Below are 20,011 nucleotides of genomic sequence, written 5' to 3'. Positions count from 1 at the left end.
TATTTTTGTGCAAATTTTGTGGTTTCTCCTATGGCCTAGTGGTTAGAACGCGTGAATCTTAACCGACGATCGTGGGTTCAAACCCGGGCAAGCACCTCTGAATGAATAATGAAATTACATGCGCTTAATTTCTGTTTATAATTCATCTCGTGCTTTTCGGTGAAGGAAAACATCGTGAGGAAACCTGCATGTGTCTAATTTCATCGAAATTCTGCCACATGTGTATTCCACCAACCTGCACTGGAGTAGCGTGGTGGAATAAGCTCCAAACCTTCTCCTCAAAAAGGGAGAGGAGGCCTTAGCCCAGCAGTGAGACATTAACAGACTGTTACTGTACTGTACTGTTACTGTAATCGGTTTGGCAAACAATTATTATCCATTTACAAATTCTTAGATGTTGAATTAATCAAACGTATCTCCGTTAGTATAAGCGGAATGCCGATGACACAGAATTACGTGGTCCTTTCAATGCAAATAAGTTATCGCGATACGTCGAGTTAGTTTTGGTCGCGGATAATAGAGAGTTCAGAGCGAACGGCGAGAGCATCACTACGATACATCAACAGTTGAAGGACGTCGCCAATATTATTAATTCGGTAAATATACTTTGTTAAACATCACTCTAATCAGATATGTCACTAGATGATCAGTAGGGCTATTCTGTAAGAACAAACTCGAAACTCACCGCAGAAAATTGTCGTGAAATATCAGAAAGTGATATGCGACATTGACCCTAATAATCATAACATTTCAAGAATATACGCGTCAAAATAGTATAACACCGTAAGTCGGTTGTCAACATTTCACGAGTGTGTTATGAAGTGAGTTTTTAGAGAATGGCACTATTGGTCACTCACATTTGTCTCGAACTTCCAAGCGTAATATCCTCCTAGTGTCATGTTGGTTCTCTTTTTTATAATATTTTTTGGGCTATATGGAATATGCTTTCATTTCATGTTTTAAAATGCATTATTACCATTTTTTATTTTATATATAAATACTCCTTTTTAGGTGTATGCCCCTTTAAATATTTTTATAGCACTTGTCGGTGTGGTTGTGTGGACTGAGCGAGACGAAATAATATTAGAAGAAGATGGAGATAAGACTCTCACTCACTTCTTACATTATAGAAGAAATAGATTGTTGTATACCATACCGAATGATAACGCGCATTTGTTAACGTGAGTATAAATTTCAATATGCAAATTAAAAATGAATATTATAAGCAATTAAAATATCAGATTTGTTATAAAAAAAGTAGATTGTGTCATTATTGAGAAAATATTTTCAGACGCCAAAAATTTAAAGATGGAGTTGTAGGCAAAGCTCTAAAGGGTCCCATATGTACCTACCAGTTCTCTGGTGGTGTCGCCACCAATCACTCAGAGGTGATAGGTCTAGTGGCCACGACCATCGCTCACGAAATGGGTCACAATTTTGGCATGGAACACGATACGGAAGCAGATTGCAGTTGTCCCGATGAAAAGTGTATTATGAGTCCTTCGAGTACTTCGGTCACGCCTACCCATTGGTCTTCCTGCAGTCTCCGGTCGTTGGCGCTTTCCTTCGAAAGGGGCATGGATTATTGTTTACGGTAAGAATTATGTATTGTGTTGCATTATATATATACTCAGAAGTCAAAAATTAATCCTACCAAGGAAGAATCTAAAATGTTAAAGTATATCAACAGATATAAGTACATACTTATATCTGTTGATATACTTAAAATACCATACAATAAAACTTATTAACATATAAAACAAACTATTTTAATTACATTCTATACAATTTTTGTAATTGTATGGTTATAGTATTATAAAAAAAATATTATATATATATTTTTTGTCAACAATACTTGTTCATGCCTATGACGTCGTTTTGTGCCTATGCTGGCTATCTCGAAATTAACGGTTAATAATATAGTGTTATTGTTTTGATTATATTTTTAATGTAATATAATGATGTGTTAATACAGCAACAAACCAAAGCGTCTCTTCGATTCACCAACATGTGGCAACGGATTCGTGGAGCCGGGCGAGCAGTGCGACTGTGGTCTCAACGGCAGCCCCGCGTGTCTCGCCTGCTGTCACCCGCACGCCTGCGTGCTGCGCTCCAACGCGACCTGCGCCGTGGGCGAGTGCTGCGACCCGCAGGTGAGCGTCCGTCTCGCTCGCACCGTACCCGCACGCCTGCGTGCTGCGCTCCAACGCGACCTGCGCCGTGGGCGAGTGCTGCGACCCGCAGGTGAGCGTCCGTCTCGCTCGCACCGTACCCGCACGCCTGCGTGCTGCGCTCCAACGCGACCTGCGCCGTGGGCGAGTGCTGCGACCCGCAGGTGAGCGTCCGTCTCGCTCGCACCGTACCCGCACGCCTGCGTGCTGCGCTCCAACGCGACCTGCGCCGTGGGCGAGTGCTGCGACCCGCAGGTGAGCGTCCGTCTCGCTCGCACCGTACCCGCACGCCTGCGTGCTGCGCTCCAACGCGACCTGCGCCGTGGGCGAGTGCTGCGACCCGCAGGTGAGCGTCCGTCTCGCTCGCACCGTACCCGCACGCCTGCGTGCTGCGCTCCAACGCGACCTGCGCCGTGGGCGAGTGCTGCGACCCGCAGGTGAGCGTCCGTCTCGCTCGCACCGTACCCGCACGCCTGCGTGCTGCGCTCCAACGCGACCTGCGCCGTGGGCGAGTGCTGCGACCCGCAGGTGAGCGTCCGTCTCGCTCGCACCGTACCCGCACGCCTGCGTGCTGCGCTCCAACGCGACCTGCGCCGTGGGCGAGTGCTGCGACCCGCAGGTGAGCGTCCGTCTCGCTCGCACCGTACCCGCACGCCTGCGTGCTGCGCTCCAACGCGACCTGCGCCGTGGGCGAGTGCTGCGACCCGCAGGTGAGCGTCCGTCTCGCTCGCACCGTACCCGCACGCCTGCGTGCTGCGCTCCAACGCGACCTGCGCCATGGGCGAGTGCTGCGACCCGCAGGTGAGCGTCCGTCTCGCTCGCACCGTACCCGCACGCCTGCGTGCTGCGCTCCAACGCGACCTGCGCCGTGGGCGAGTGCTGCGACCCGCAGGTGAGCGTCCGTCTCGCTCGCACCGTACCCGCACGCCTGCGTGCTGCGCTCCAACGCGACCTGCGCCGTGGGCGAGTGCTGCGACCCGCAGGTGAGCGTCCGTCTCGCTCGCACCGTACCCGCACGCCTGCGTGCTGCGCTCCAACGCGACCTGCGCCGTGGGCGAGTGCTGCGACCCGCAGGTGAGCGTCCGTCTCGCTCGCACCGTACCCGCACGCCTGCGTGCTGCGCTCCAACGCGACCTGCGCCATGGGCGAGTGCTGCGACCCGCAGGTGAGCGTCCGTCTCGCTCGCACCGTACCCGCACGCCTGCGTGCTGCGCTCCAACGCGACCTGCGCCGTGGGCGAGTGCTGCGACCCGCAGGTGAGCGTCCGTCTCGCTCGCACCGTACCCGCACGCCTGCGTGCTGCGCTCCAACGCGACCTGCGCCGTGGGCGAGTGCTGCGACCCGCAGGTGAGCGTCCGTCTCGCTCGCACCGTACCCGCACGCCTGCGTGCTGCGCTCCAACGCGACCTGCGCCGTGGGCGAGTGCTGCGACCCGCAGGTGAGCGTCCGTCTCGCTCGCACCGTACCCGCACGCCTGCGTGCTGCGCTCCAACGCGACCTGCGCCGTGGGCGAGTGCTGCGACCCGCAGGTGAGCGTCCGTCTCGCTCGCACCGTACCCGCACGCCTGCGTGCTGCGCTCCAACGCGACCTGCGCCGTGGGCGAGTGCTGCGACCCGCAGGTGAGCGTCCGTCTCGCTCGCACCGTACCCGCACGCCTGCGTGCTGCGCTCCAACGCGACCTGCGCCGTGGGCGAGTGCTGCGACCCGCAGGTGAGCGTCCGTCTCGCTCGCACCGTACCCGCACGCCTGCGTGCTGCGCTCCAACGCGACCTGCGCCGTGGGCGAGTGCTGCGACCCGCAGGTGAGCGTCCGTCTCGCTCGCACCGTACCCGCACGCCTGCGTGCTGCGCTCCAACGCGACCTGCGCCGTGGGCGAGTGCTGCGACCCGCAGGTGAGCGTCCGTCTCGCTCGCACCGTACCCGCACGCCTGCGTGCTGCGCTCCAACGCGACCTGCGCCGTGGGCGAGTGCTGCGACCCGCAGGTGAGCGTCCGTCTCGCTCGCACCGTACCCGCACGCCTGCGTGCTGCGCTCCAACGCGACCTGCGCCATGGGCGAGTGCTGCGACCCGCAGGTGAGCGTCCGTCTCGCTCGCACCGTACCCGCACGCCTGCGTGCTGCGCTCCAACGCGACCTGCGCCGTGGGCGAGTGCTGCGACCCGCAGGTGAGCGTCCGTCTCGCTCGCACCGTACCCGCACGCCTGCGTGCTGCGCTCCAACGCAACAAGCTGTAATCATACTAACGCATGATATTATAAATCATTTTCAGACAGACTACCATTGAAAGCATTTGATGAGATTCAGGGAAGCCGAAATGTGCAGATCAAAATTGTTTTGCAAATAATAAACTCAAAATTTTTGTTACAGACATGTCGACCGAAGTCTGCTGGTATTGTTTGTCGATCAGCTGACAAAGAGTGCGACTTGCCGGAATACTGCAGTGGTTACTCCGAGTTCTGTCCGCGAGATGTGTACAAGATGGACACAACACCTTGCTCCAACAATGAGGTTATTTTTATTTTCCAAAAAAAAACTATTTTAAAATATAAGTGCAAATCATACCAAAATTAAATAAGCTTAAACAAAATTGACTTTTTTAAACTTTTACATACATACGTATGTACAAATCTATACGATTTGTTCTCACTGCTTTTTTCAGGCGTACTGCGTCCGCGGCTCGTGTCGCACACACACGGACCAGTGCCGGCTGCTTTGGGGCTCCACTGGCGCGATGTCGGACATACGATGTTACAATACTTCTAATGTGAAGGGCGATAAGTGAGTTTTCTTGGAAAAAATCGTAAGAAATATCGTGATACTGTTTTTTTCTGGAAGCAGTGAGCGTTTTGATACCCACTTCCTGCGGTAAAGACTTGGGAGTCTATATACCTAATATAGATAATATATAAACAGACAAAGTCAAATCAGTTCAGTACTTTTTCCTGCACTGTTTATCAACCGATTCTTTTGTTTGGTAGCTATAATCATATCCTGGGACATTTTTCACACACGGCCATCTGATCCCAAATTAAGCTTGTACAGAGCTTGTACTGTGGAAACCAGACAACTGATATACTACATATACTATTTTTCTTTTGTAAATACATACTTGTATAGATAATTACACCCAGACTCAGGACAAACAGACATGTTCATGCACACAAATATCTGTCCTGGGTGGGAATCGTACCCACAACCTTCGGCGTCAAAGGCAAGCATCCACCAACCACGCCAACCGGCTCGTCAAAGCTATTGACGAGTTTTATCAATAAAAAATGTTAAAAAGAAAGAAAGTTCAAAAAACTTCAAAAATTTATATATGTATTCCTACAATGATGATTATGGTTTCGACTACTGGTCCAACGCTACGTATATAAATCAGTTATATACTATATAGTTATTTATATATTATATAGTTATCAAGGACAGAATCAAAACTAAGTTAATGTCTTTGATTATTGTGACAATCTAACGGGTGACTCGTACGTCTGTGTGTCCGTCTACTAGGAGATAAAAAAACAACACATCGGTGATAGTTTAGATGACGAAGACTGACAATGTCTTAATAATATTCGATTGACAGGAAAGGAAATTGCGGTTACCAGCGAGGTGAGCAGCCTGTCTTCTATCGATGCGCAAGAGAAGATGTTCTCTGCGGTCTGTTGCAATGCAAACACCTCAACGAGAGACTGGAGTTCGGTATGGAGTCGGTGTCGTCTCTCTCTGCGGTCTTCATCAACAATAATGGTATGCGATTGCTTATAAACTCTGCCTGCGGCTTCGACCGCAATGGGGGGGGGGGTATGATGATTGGTTGAATAGTTGAGCCATGTTACATACAGATACTAACTTTCGTATTTATAATATTAGTTACGTTTATATTATCTAAAATATCCCAGCATACATTTATTATCTTATATTTATTCTTATAATTATAGTACTTGCCACTCAAAGGTTATTCCACCCAGGCCTGGACTTAGATAAAACCTCAATGGTCATTAAATGTCAAAGTGACTAACTTTGACTTTTGAGTCCCCTCGGCTGGCGGGGCACGCAGGCCGGTGCCTATAGGCCTAGTTATGAATCCGGGCCTGATTCCACCAACAATCAAATTACTGAATGAATAAGTAAAACGAATTACCTAAATGACGTACTTCTGTTCGAATAAGCCAGTGTAATTATAATATAAATATAAGAGACGGTGATTTATTTAAAAAAAAAATCAATATTATTTAATATGGAATCTAATAATTGTAATGAAAATCTGCTCATTGGCAACCTTTAACTACTTATTCTCCTAGAATCTATGTAATATTTAATACTGGATTTTAAAAATGGAATCGCTTTTAAACTGAAATCCATCATTTTTCTCTTAACCAGGCACGATATTGACATGCCGTACAGCAATGATAGATCTGGGCCTTTCGGAAGTAGACCCTGGAATGGTACCCGATGGTGCCAAGTGTGGGGAAGATAAGGTAGGAAAAATATTTAAAAAAAAAATTAAATTGTTAGTCCCTTCGTGAATTTTTTCTAATAAAAGGAAAAGTTTATTGTAGATAATTATGATGTTAATACATATGATAATATAGTGTTTTTATTTCATGGATTAAAATCTTAAAAAAATATCTATATATGTATATATAAAGCCAATGCTCTCTCTTACGGCTTATTAAGTTATAGCTTAAACATTAATGGCCTTGTAAACGTTGCTTAGCGGTTGGTTAGTTAAACAGTGATTTGGCTCATTCGGTCATCATAGATTTTACATTCGAAAGAAGAAGACAGAGCATTGTTTAACCAATCACCTGCTAAACGCTAGACATAGGTTCAATCAATTCAATAAATCCCTTCAAATTCTCATTGCTTTTAAAAGCAAAGACAAATAAAAATGGCGTTGCCGCACAACTCGTACTTTGTATTATCATTCTGTTAATTTTGTTATCATGATATTATTTTAGTTGATAACTTTAATAGCCTAAACGAATAAAGTTCATTTTGATTTTGATATTTCACCTTTTTATGACTATTTATAATTAAAGAATTATAGGTTTTAAATTGATTTGTAATCGCATTTACCAATAAATCAACCATTTTATGTGTTTTGCAGATGTGTCTCAATCAAAAATGCGTGCCCGTAGCGGGAGTGGTGGAGGTTATAGCGCAAAAGCAAAACTCTGTGTGTCCTTCCAATTGTTCAGGGCACGGCGTATGTAACTCGGAAGGTAATGTTCTCGATATAAATAATATAGAATTGAGGATTAACCGATTTCGGCGTATATTCTCAATGGAGACACCATCTACGTAGGGGTGGCTAAAGTTGTGTGTGCAAACACAGCACTTTATTTTCTCGAGCTCGTAATCTGATGGGATGGCAGTCCGACACAACCAGAGACAACTCAGACGTATTACCAACGATGTACTTTAAAGGGTACGAGGGTCTAACTGGCCCATTTGCCAGTACGGCTTACTTTTATGTATTTCATATAATAGTAAATATTTATTTAATGTATTTATTTTATACGATAAGTGAGCAAGTATGAAATATGTATTATTCGTTAATGTGGTATGTTTTTGTTTCGCTAGGAAACTGTCATTGCGAACCTGGCTTCGCTCCACCGCTCTGCGCTCTACCAGGACCTGGAGGTTCCATCGATTCCGGTCCAGCCACCGATTCCAGCAGTAAGAATCAATACTATATATACATACATAATTTAATAAATATTAAAATAACAAAAATATTTAATAAATTGTATGTAAATCAATTATTATTAATATTTTACAGTTCAACGAAATTTCATGGTGGCGATGTATGTCATATTCCTCTGCATCCTCCCGGCAATTCTTCTGATCATGTTCCTGATGTACTATTCAAGACACAACGTTCTCACATGGTGGAAGAAACCAAGAAAGACGTACGTATCGAAACTATTCAATAAGGGTGTCATCGGTAAGAATAGCAATAATCCAACGACATTAACTAAAAATAACTTTAATTTCAACTTAACCCGGTTTTCTAGCTCCAGTTCTTTTAGAAGATTACTAAGTTTCAAACGTAATGATAAAAATGAATCTAATTCAATGGACAAAGCAAATAAATGCGCGGTATACGCAGATACGCCGACGGAAAATATTTACGACAACGTATGTATTGAAGATCACGATTATGAAAGCGTTAATAGTAATACAGATTTGAATAAAAAAAAACCAACATGGTGCAATTCGATAATTAATTTCATACACAAGAATGAACCAAAAAAAGTAACCGTAAAAAAGATACATAGGAAAATTAATAAAGAAGACATAACGGTTGCCAACGATGAAGTGATTGGTAAAATTAAAAACAACAATTCAACTCCAAACAACGCAAATAATGCAAAGAAAAATAAACCCAATGTAGTTATAATAAATACTGGTTTAGCGTCTACAACTAATAAAAATATAAGCAAAGCTGATATAAAACCTTTGAATAATTCAATCGATAAATCTATTGCCGTAGAGACTAAATTTAATTCGGATAAAGCAAAAACAGATAATCGTAAGCTTAAAAATAAAAATAATTTGGTAATTGTGAATGCCGGTTTAGCTTCAACAACTAATAACAAATTAAAAACAATACCAAAAAATGATGAAACTAATTCAAGCAAAGTTAATTTTAAAGATTTACAAAGTAAATTCAATCAACAGACCGGCGTTGAAATCGGTCTATCAAAAGCACCAAAGAAACATTGAAATAAAACATTAATGGTTCAAATTAAAGCTCGGTAAATTTTGTAATATAAATTTATATTAGTAAATGTCATATATTACATTTTTTTTAAATCAATAAATTATTTTTAAGCTATGCAATAAGAATTTAATATTAAGTTTAAATTAAAAAAATATATATGTACATAATGGTAACAGCCTGTGAATGTCTCACTGCTGGGCTAAGGCCTTTTCTCCCTTTTTGAAGAGACGGTTTGAGCTTATTTCACCACGCCGCTCCAATGCGGGTTGGTGGAATGCACATGTAACAGAATTTCAGTTAAATTAGTCACATGCAGGTTTCCTCACGATGTTTTCCTTCACCGAAAAGCACGAGATGAGTTATAAACACAAATTAGGCACATGAAAATTCAGTGGTGCTTGCCCGGCTTTAAACCCACTATCATCGGTTCAGATTCACACCTTCTTACCACTGGGCTATCTCGGCTGTAAATAAAGAATTTCAAAATTATTATTATTAAATTTAATGCTCTCAAAATCCGAATTAGTATTCTAAATAAATGTGTTTTTAAGGTATTTGATTGGTATCGTGTCGTTGGATTATTTTGTATTTAATGTTGGCTTATTGTGATGTTTTGTTAGTATTTTGTACTGTTATTTGGTTATCGGTGTTGCTAGAGTAGAAAAATCTTTAGATATATGTAGTGATAGTACCTAGTGATTTAAGTTCAATATTTACTTTAACTTGGCTTTGAATTTAATTAAAGTAAAGTAAATTATATACATATATAATATCGTATATGGTCACCGTGAACAATAGTAGAGGGAACCTCATTAGTAGAAGGAACGAAGAAGAAGAAGAATAGCCTAAGAAAAGGCGCTTCTCTTTTTATAACGCTCAATTACACATAAAGCCAAGTCGAAGTAAAATAATTAGAAGTGAAGCAGTAAACTTGTCATGCTATTGTTCTTTCTTGTTATACTAATGTTCTTTACTACTAAGGCTCCGACTACACGTATCGTAAACTCCGGATCCGGAAAAATGGGGTGTCGCATGCTTTGATTGCACGTGGTCTGTCTCCAACTGAAGCTAATTTCTATCAGTCATATCGGGTACCATTTGCATGAGATAGTTTCTATTTCAAAGGAATCGTTAACATTCGTTGACATTTTGTTTCGGTGTTGCCATTAATAATAATTTATCATTTTCTTACAAAGCGAATGTCATAAGGTGTATTCCCCAGATACGATACCCCAGTACGAATATTAAAGAGTTTCAGTGATTATATTAAATAATTATATCGTGTATGTGTGAATTAATACGTAGGCAGGCGGAAGGAAATTGTTTTATTCCGACCGCCTCAAAATTAATTCACATATGGACAAACTGCCCATAGAACTAAATAAACAAGAGTTTATCTTTTAGTTTGTTAATCTGGTTGGTAATAAAATCGGAATCGGAAAACCCAAGTCTACCCGGGTTCGATTTTTAAATTTTTCAAGTTTTTATTTTTAACTTTTTCTTTTCGAATTAGTAGGATGTTTGTAGTCGGAGCATAAGGACTACATGTTTAATGTAAATTATATTTTTTTCATATAAAATAATATTACTTTTCTTAATTTGTAATATACACTTAACTAATAGTAATCGTTCAATTATATTTATATAAACATGTAGTCTGATTATCCTTAGCATGTTTGCATTGAAAAGTGAATTTTGTTTTATATATTTATTTTATGTACACAAAGTACATATGTAGATAATAGATTGTACTTGTATTTGCACACTTTGTAGTTGCGATTGGTCGCCTTTGACCTGGAGGTCATAAATATCATTTTAAACTCCAAAACTATATATATAATAAAATTCACTTTATAGTTTTACCTGCTTAACATGTATACATATCTTTCTTGCACTTTCTTCTTTTTAGTTAAACATATTAATTTTACTTTGTTAATTTGTATTAATAAACATAATCGACTCTTTGGTTTCGTTTTTTTTTCATTTCATAATTAAATGTTGCCAGATGCTTATTTTGTTCTGGCAATGTTTGGCTTCATTAGTTTTGTAGATGCTGTTTTTGACGGGATATTTTGGTGAGTGGCATTGGGTTTCTAAGCTTTGCATGCTATAATCTAATCTATTAACAAAATTTTAATTACTTGTTTAAAATTATAAATACTATCACAAATTTAACATACTGTATTGCATTGTACTTAATAAATAAGCTTCAACATATTGCATATGTATAGCTTATTCCAATCGTTGAAGGAGTAGATAAACAAACCTTAGGTTTTCATTTGCTAAAATGTCTGCTACGTATTCTTAATTAATATATCTTAGTTTATAATACGACACTGTTCCACGAACCACTTATATCCTATTTTACATCTAAAGTTTCAATAGCAATTTCGTCAACATTAAAACGACATTTTTCGCAAATTTATAATGAATGTCATAGATTATTCAAGATTCTCGATCAATGATTTCCCGTCAATTCAATGTCAAACTTAGTCTTTTTTTGGTTAGAAAAGGCTATATTTATATATATAATAGCTTGTTATTATATCAATTTAACTGTTATAAACAAATATTGATTTTGTAAATTTTTACTTTAAATATTAAAAAAAAAAAATGACTATCACTGGTGGTAGAGCTTTGTGCAAGCTCGTCTGGGTAGGTACCACCCACTCATCAGATATTCTACCGCAAAACAGCAGTACTTGGTATTGTTGTGTTCCGATTTGAAGGGTGACTGAGGCAGTGTAATTACAGGCACAAGGGACATAACATCTTAGTTCCCAAGGTTCATGGCACATTGGTGATGTAAGCGATGGTTAACATTTCTTACAATACCAATGTCTATGGGAGTTGGTGACCCCTTATCATCAGGTGGCCCATATGCTCGTCCGCCTTCCTATTCTATAAAAAAAAATATGAACGTTGATTATGTATTATTATAATGCAAGTTGTATTACACCTGCTTATTATATTTACAGTGTCCAATCTCCAAAGAAGAACAGCTTGCAACGCCGTCTGTCGAGAAGCGCGAGTAAATTCGCTTCTAATTTCCAAAGTAACGCTCAAAATAATCAACAACCAGTCAACGTGCATACTCTTTCTAATCCTGACGATATGAGCTCGAGCCTTTTAAGAAGTGACTCAGATCGTAGTCCAACTGGTAATATCAATCCTACTGTTAACTTTTTTGGCAATTTCAAAGGATTTTCTTTAACGCCGATGGATAAGAATCAACCTCAAACAGATAAAGATAGTAAACAAGTTGAAAATGTAACCAAAAGTGCCAAAATAACTCCTGTGCGTAGGAGTGGAAGTAGCAGTCAGAATCTTGGTCAAAGTGCTCTTAAACCAGTTTTGCGTTCTGCCCCACCACTACCTGTTGTACCGACGACTAAATCAAGTCCAAAAAGTAGTCCATCTGTCAAAAGAACAAATAGTTCTGTACAAAATAGGATAAAAGCATTAATAGGTTCTGATAAATCCGAGGAGACCCCGGTTCAGTCTAATTCATCTGCTAGACCAGTTATATCGAGCCCAATTCTAGAAGCATCAACTTGTACAGCTAAAGAGTTAATTTCACCACTTCAAGGATCAAAAACGTTGGGGCCTATACGCGCAGCCCCTACGGTTCCAAGTTTTTCTCCAGATTTACCCAAGAGACCCTTAAGTATGCACTCTGGTGGTAATGTCCCTCAAAAGCCTCTACCCGAAGAGCCTAAAAAGGTCAAAGAAGGTATTTCACTCAATAGGATCGCTTCATTTCTAAAGAACGAAAAAACTAAAGAAAAAGAACGGAATCCTGTAGAAAGAAGTCACTCTTTACCAAAAAATGCAAATAATCAATTAAAAATTGCGAAAGTCGAAAAGGCAGGTCTGAGGAATTTGCAAATATCTAATCCAATTTTGCAAAAAGACATTGAACTTTCAGTTAACACTGTACCGGTAGTTTCTGATTCTGAAGATGTCGACGACCAAAAAGCTTTTGTCAATAGGGCGCAAAGCATGCGAGCGCCTGCAGCACAGAAACCAGCGATACAGAGTTTTGGCTCTATGAGACAATCGCCCGGAGTAGCGAGGCCTTTGTCTTGCGTGGGAAGGCCTACGGCTCCTCCTCCGCCATTACCCAATCAATCTAAATTGAACGACGAAAAAAACTCAATATACCAAAATCCAAAAATACAAACCGAAATAAAATCTACGGATTACGTTGATTGCATAGAAGAAAAAGCAGCACCACTGGCTCATATTGACGAAGAATCTGGAGACAATATATATGCGATTATAGAAGAAAGTCCCGAAAAACACTATAAACCTCTACCTGGTAGTTTGCCTCCAAAAACCATAACGGCTCCTGTAGAAGAATACAACGTCCCGAAACCCATTACTTCAAATTCAGGAAGTACTGAAAGCATGGGTCTACTCGGTGAAATTGTTAACGAGATTCAAAATCGGAACTTTGAGTCTATATATTCCGCGTCTACACTGGCAAGAAAGAAAGAAAAGGAAAATCAAAAAAATGTCGAAAACAATAGAGACAGTACCTACATGAATACAGATTACAAAAGACCAGAGAGTGTGTACAACAACTCCGGTGCAAAATCAAGTGCTGCGTCGACCACCAGCAGTGGCTATTTGCATCCTTCTGCGGTAAATATACCCACGTATACGCAAAAACAGAATGATGCTAAGCAAGAAATCGAGAAACCACCATCGCCGACTCTAAAAGTAAACTCGAAAATTCCAACTTTTTCAAGACAAGTCACTCCGCCGGGCCTTAGAAGTACATCGACATTTAAAACGGTCCCACAATCGCCAAAAGTTGTAACTAAAAATATGAACACACTTAAAACTATACCCAATAGTCCGGATCTAGTTTCAAGTTGCGCTGTCGCAGATACAAAGAATGTTAAAGCGCCAGACGTGATTAATAATAATAAACCGGTAGAACCACCAAAAGTAGCAACAAAACCGAGTACGGTGGCTAAACCTCACGATAATCGACCTCCTTTAAGACCCGCGCCGTCAGTCGAGAAGAAACAAATTGTTAAAACAACACCAGTATTAAAATCCGTCAATTCATCATCGAATATTAATAATAAAATTGATAAAAATCCGCCCTTAAACCGTACTAATTCAAAAACGGATTCTAATGTTAAGGCAATAGCGGATAGCTTAAATAAAAATCGACCAAAAATCGTACCAAAACCAAGTACGATATTACAAAAGACTGATTCGAATGTAAAGACGAACACACCGAGGCTATCCGCCAAACCGTCTAATGTCGCTAGCTTGCAACAAAAATTCGAAAATAGAAAATCATTAGGAAAAGAGATTACAGCGAAAAAATAAATTTATTATAATTATTAAGATTTTTAAATCTACTTGAAGCACGTCGTCTCTTTGAAGCAAATAAAAGGTTTTTTACAAAACCATAGATGTTAGTGTATGTAATGAATTTATTGTGATTATAATGAGATGACGATTCTCATAAAGTTGAGAATATGAAATGGTATTTTCTGGAAAGTTATTAAAGCTTTATCGTAGCTAGATAAATATGCAGCTGTTTGTATACAAAAAGTAATATCTAGTCGATTAACTGTTTAAAAACCATTCATTTATGTGTACATAGTTTTAACGAACAAATTGTATACAATAGTAACAGATACAAAAGAAACAATTATCAAAACCATAGACAATATTTTGTATTAGTTATAAAAGAAAAATAACTTTACAAACAATTATCACTACTATGATATTTATTTATATTACGAGTTACATTTGGTACATAAACTTGATGAAAATGACTTCGCTTTTTTGTCTGTTTTAAACATACTAACTGTCAAAATATCGTTATTCGAAATTTAAACTAAAATAATTACACATTATTTGTCTATGGAGTTTGGTCAAAGGCTTTCATTGATGCTATATATTGCAATAAAAAACACGTAAGGTTGAAGATTGAGTTATCGAATTAAAGTGTTCATATTTTGATATGAAATAGCATTTTAAATTATAGCTAATTTACTACAGTTAATTTAGTAAGTATATGTAAATATTTTAGTTAAAAACATTGTACGGATTACGCTAAAATTTAGTCATAAGATTTGAACTCAAACATCCATAATTTAAGGCTTTTGTAAATATTCCCTTTTTACTATTAGTTAAATCGATCAGTGTCTTAATCGTAAATAGAGTAAATTAATTTGTATTTTTATAAAAATTATAGATAATATTTAATCATTTGTATAAATAATGAGTGATTGTTGTCATATCCAAAAAAAAAGTATAAATCTTTTTGTGAAAATGAAATAGAAGAATGACTATTCCGCAAATGGTGCTAGAAATAGTGTGTGATAATGTAGCTTACTTTGTTACAAACAAATATTCAGGTCATTACTGGGATGTAATATGCAATATTAAATAATTATTCAAATTAAGTTCTTTTTACGCTAGTGCGAGTAAAAGTAAGTTTTATGTATATCAAAATCCCACTCAATCCCGCAATCCCTTCGACAATTCATTATGGAAATCCAGTAATGGCCTTGAATATTTAAATGCAATAATTATTAATAAACAGAACGCTAAACGTCCATTTACCCACTGCCAGCTCGGTACAAATATGTGGTGCTGATTCGTCGCAAACGCAATAATATTATGTTATGAAAGAATGATGAAAGCAGTGAATAGTATTGTATTACATTCATATTATAGATTGTGATATTTAAATATGAAGTTTATTGTAAACATATTTCAAAGGTCAATCTTGGATTACACTCTGTTAAATAATTTGTCATTATGTATCTTGTTAAAAAACAAAAAGAAACTGCCTGTAAAAGTCTAATGGATAAATACCGCGGATTCCTTAAAAGGCTTAGAGAATATTCAATTATTGTGTTGTACTGCGTATTTATGGATTAACATAATGAATTATAGACTCAAAGGCTCAAACTATTTGGGCTTGAATCCGCAGTCTTCGGTTAAAGGTTAATATACACATTTTGTATAGTAAAAACGTCCGAGTTTTAATGGTTTTAATCAGATATTATAATCTGTGCCCTGGTTGATACAAATAAAAGCCATTAAGCAAAGAATTATAAAGAAACAATAAAATTACGAAGCACCGTCCTATCTGGGTACTCTTTACCTGATAGTAAGTCTCCGTAATTAAAAAAAAAAAATTATATTGTTGATGATAAATTTGTATCACAGAGTGCAATTCACAGTTGAATATTGTTCAGTCGTATTGCAGCTAATTGAAATTATAATAAATAGTCATTTATATTCTATTATAAAGCCGCCGTTAGTACAAACATTTGTTTAAATAAAAAAGATTAATGTTTTCAAAGTATACAGTAAAGATTAGTATTTTCAGTTATGTTTGTACTAATGGCTAATAGTTAAATTGCTGCTTATATAGAAATAACAAATGTTTTTTTCTTGTTTTGAAATTTGAAATCTCAACTTTATCAATCTTTCTAATAATTATCTTTTTAATAATTTTGATGTGATGATTAATAAGTTTGTGAATTACATTTAGATATTGTTATTGTATATAGAACCAAAGAAAAAATATTATTAGAAATATTTGAAGATTTTCAATTGTATTAAACGGATTGTGTTAATTATTCGATTGAAATAGATTTAATTTTTTTTGTCGAGACTGCAAAAATTGTCAAAATTTAATTATTTTTCTTACCTAACCGAAATATAAAAGGTAATGTATTTAAATAAGGGATTTCATTAGTTATAGCTTATTAAATGAACATAGCGATATTTTATTTGCGTATAAATAAATGCAATTTGCTAAAACCAGTGTTTTGTTTATTTAGTCTGCATATGCAGACTTGTAATATAAACTGCTTATTAAATAACAAACAAATTATTTTGAAAATTATAGAAGCAATAAAGCTGCCTTGTATAAATCAATGTCTTACAAAAAATAATAACCATTGGTATTATAAGTAGGGAGCACTCATGACGAGAATCTTCGTCTCCGTAATTGAACAACGAAAGTTCAGAAGCCGAATATACTGCGACTTATTAAGATTTCTTAAAATAAATTCAATTAACTTATTACATTTTTAAGAATTCGCGTGTAATTCATACACATTGATTTGTACTTTAGTATATCTTAATGTATTTTGACGAACGTTTAATTTCGACAGAAACTGCATCTACATGCCATTAACAATTCTTGAATTTATTTTTAAAATTATCCTAATTTATTGATAGTATGAAAAAATCCTTATACGACAAAACACATTTTGTATATGGTAACACTAACTAGAAAATAAAACATTAAGTATTATTTTATCTGTAGTCAAAAGCGGTAAACTGTGATCTCGCGTGTAGTTTTGTTTGTAGTTGAGTTAATCGTTTTATTAACTAGTAAACTTATACATTAAGGAATATACCAAAATGTAAGTATATTTCTATTCTTAATATTAATACAAAGTTATATTCTATTAGTATAAAACCAAAATTTTTTAAGGGCATCCACATCTAAGCCACGCTCGGAGATGACTTTGGAGGAATTAGCAAAGATTGAAGAAGAAGAATTTAGCACAGGTCCTCTATCAGTACTCACACAGTCTGTAAAGAACAATACACAAGTGTTAATAAACTGTCGAAACAACAAAAAACTACTGGGTCGCGTTAAGGCTTTTGACCGGCATTGTAACATGGTTTTGGAAAATGTCAAAGAAATGTGGACCGAAGTACCGAGGACGGGAAAAGGGAAAAAGGTAAATCCTTAAGAAATCAAATTGTTAAATTGATCTTAGTTAAAGTAACCTCCAAATTATATTTATTAAAAAACAAAAAACCTTTAATATCTCCTTTTTATTATATCGTGTTAAAAAAAAACGTTTTATATATTTCATATATCATTTTTAATTCAATTAATGTATAATACATTTTCTTAACTGCATCCTTGTGAGTTCCATATTACATTTTTATTAACCTATCATCCTTTTTTTAATGTAATGTAAAAACTGTTACATATTAATAGAGCCGAGATGGCCCAGTGGTAAGAACGCGTGAATCTTAACCGATGATCGTGGGTTCAAACCCGGGCAAGCACCACTGAATATTCATGTGCTTAATTTGTGATTATAATTCATCTCGTGCTTTACGGTGAAGGAAAACATCGTGAGGAAACCTGCATGTGTCTATTTTCACTGAAATTCTGCCACATGTGTATTCCACCAACCCGCATTGGAGCAGCGTGGTGGAATAAGCTCCAAACCTTCTCCTCAAAAAGAGGAGAGGAGGCCTTTAGCCCAGCAGTGGGACATTCACAGGCTGTTACGGTTACGGTTACATATTAATGAATTTTGATCCTATATTAATTTTCCTATAAGAATAAACAAATAAACTATGGTATCTGGGAAGCATTAAGGTAGGGGAAAGTTTAGAGTAATAGTGTTATAAAAATCTTTAGTATTTGTGACACTTAATTTCATCAAACTCTTGTTACCAAACCAAATTAACTAATACTCTTTTAACAATATAGACATATATTCATTATTCCTTACATCGCCAAATCGCCACCAATCTTGCAAAGTAAGATGTTACAACCATTGTGCCTGTTGTTATACTATTTCACTCACCCTTCAAACAGGACACAATACTAAGTATGTTTATCAAGTGATAGAATTTATATAGATTAATAGGTGGTACATACCCAAAGCCTTACCACTTAGAAAATTAATAATATTACTGAATGTAACTAAAATATTTTAATTATTAATATATTTTTAAAACAATTTCCTAATTTTTTTGTAGAAAATACTTACAATATCCATAAATATTCTAATAGCTATAACATAAAAATATTACATTTACTTTCAGGGCAAAGCTGTAAACAAGGACAAATTCATTTCAAAAATGTTTCTCCGTGGCGACTCAGTTATTTTAGTTTTAAGAAACCCTCTTGCAACTGCTGCAGGAAAATGAAATGATAAAATTAGAAAATTCCAGTTTTAAATAAAAATTCTTAATATAAGTTACAATATTGTTAATATCTAAAATGAGTATAACTATCTACAAAATGAGTGTAAACTGAACTTTTATACATTTGTACATGTGTTGAACCATTGATAATATTAAGTTCAAATAAACTAAAAATCCCTTTAAGTAATAAATAATTTCTACTGGCCATTTGTTTGTTTATTTTTTGTAAAAAGCCTATTTTTCCAAATTGTAATTAATTCTATTTAATAATATACTTGCATAAACTGACATACATTGTTGCATCATCTTTACTGTAGTTACTAAAACACGAATGGTATAAAAACCTTTACCATGAAAAAGACATATGTATCAAAATTTCATGTAATGTACTAAATGAATAAATCTTTATATTACACAGTTTGATGAATAAATTATTATGGCAACAATAACAGATTACAACAATTTATAATAAACAATAGTTTAATTTGAACAAGTCATTTTTTACAACAACAATCACAGAGAACCCTTTTATCATACTATCGTATTATACATTTAAAGTTTTACCTCAATTGATTGATTAACGTAATAGAATATGTAAACATAACCTCTTAACCCATTCAATAAAAAACACCTATCGGCGTCCACAACATTTGTATTTACATACTGAGACCTCCCATCGAAATTACAATTTCAAACCTTATTGTCTAGGGCTCTATATGTAAAAAATAAGCAATGATTCAAGGTATCATCAACACTAATTATACAGTGTCGAAAACTTCTAACGAATCATACCAAAATCCTAGAGATGTTACTAAATGTTATAGCGTTAGTTCATATTTTATAATATACCTGCAGTGTGTCAGTACCATTACGTATTTAACACTAAGGTGAAGGAATAAGCTCTATTTCTGTTATAAAGATAATATACAAGTATTAAAAATATCCCTTAACTGTTGTAGACGATAGACACTGGTATTATTAATACCTCATTTCTCAACTGCTGTTTGCTTTTGCAATACACGACAAGACGTCACTGCCCCAGGAGAAGTTTCGCCATCTCTCATATAATTATACAACAAACACATTCAACTAATGATAAGAATACAATAATTTATTTTACTTATTATTTTTAATTTTCTCCCTTGTTAATTTTTT

The 20,011-nt window shown here is 37.4% G+C and overlaps 2 protein-coding genes across 3 annotated transcripts in view; both read left to right on the top strand.

The window, feature by feature from the left end:
• The window catches only part of LOC126778076 (uncharacterized), a 74,370-nt gene extending 58,067 nt beyond the window's left edge, over positions 1-16,303 (top strand). For both annotated transcript variants that reach the window (XM_050501434.1, XM_050501435.1), the window contains exons 6-17: positions 426-596; positions 1,012-1,181; positions 1,292-1,594; positions 1,976-2,153; positions 4,540-4,680; positions 4,832-4,950; positions 5,756-5,919; positions 6,553-6,650; positions 7,283-7,397; positions 7,759-7,854; positions 7,958-8,087; positions 11,881-16,303. In XM_050501434.1, the coding sequence (XP_050357391.1) occupies positions 426-596; positions 1,012-1,181; positions 1,292-1,594; positions 1,976-2,153; positions 4,540-4,680; positions 4,832-4,950; positions 5,756-5,919; positions 6,553-6,650; positions 7,283-7,397; positions 7,759-7,854; positions 7,958-8,087; positions 11,881-14,251 (4,056 nt within the window). In that variant the 3' untranslated portion in view covers positions 14,252-16,303. The remainder of the gene's footprint in view (positions 1-425; positions 597-1,011; positions 1,182-1,291; positions 1,595-1,975; positions 2,154-4,539; positions 4,681-4,831; positions 4,951-5,755; positions 5,920-6,552; positions 6,651-7,282; positions 7,398-7,758; positions 7,855-7,957; positions 8,088-11,880) is intronic.
• Positions 16,304-17,210: 907 nt separating this feature from the next.
• LOC126778320 (probable small nuclear ribonucleoprotein Sm D2) lies at positions 17,211-19,063 on the top strand. The gene is made up of 3 exons (XM_050501827.1): positions 17,211-17,322; positions 17,394-17,646; positions 18,755-19,063. Coding segments are annotated over exons 1-3 (360 nt in total). The 5' UTR covers positions 17,211-17,320; the 3' UTR covers positions 18,860-19,063.
• Positions 19,064-20,011: the final 948 nt, after the last annotated feature.

The sequence above is a fragment of the Nymphalis io genome, chromosome 25 (assembly GCF_905147045.1).
Source record: "Nymphalis io chromosome 25, ilAglIoxx1.1, whole genome shotgun sequence".
Taxonomy (NCBI): Eukaryota; Metazoa; Arthropoda; class Insecta; order Lepidoptera; family Nymphalidae; genus Nymphalis; species Nymphalis io.
This window is presented reverse-complemented; position numbering and strand designations above follow the sequence as displayed.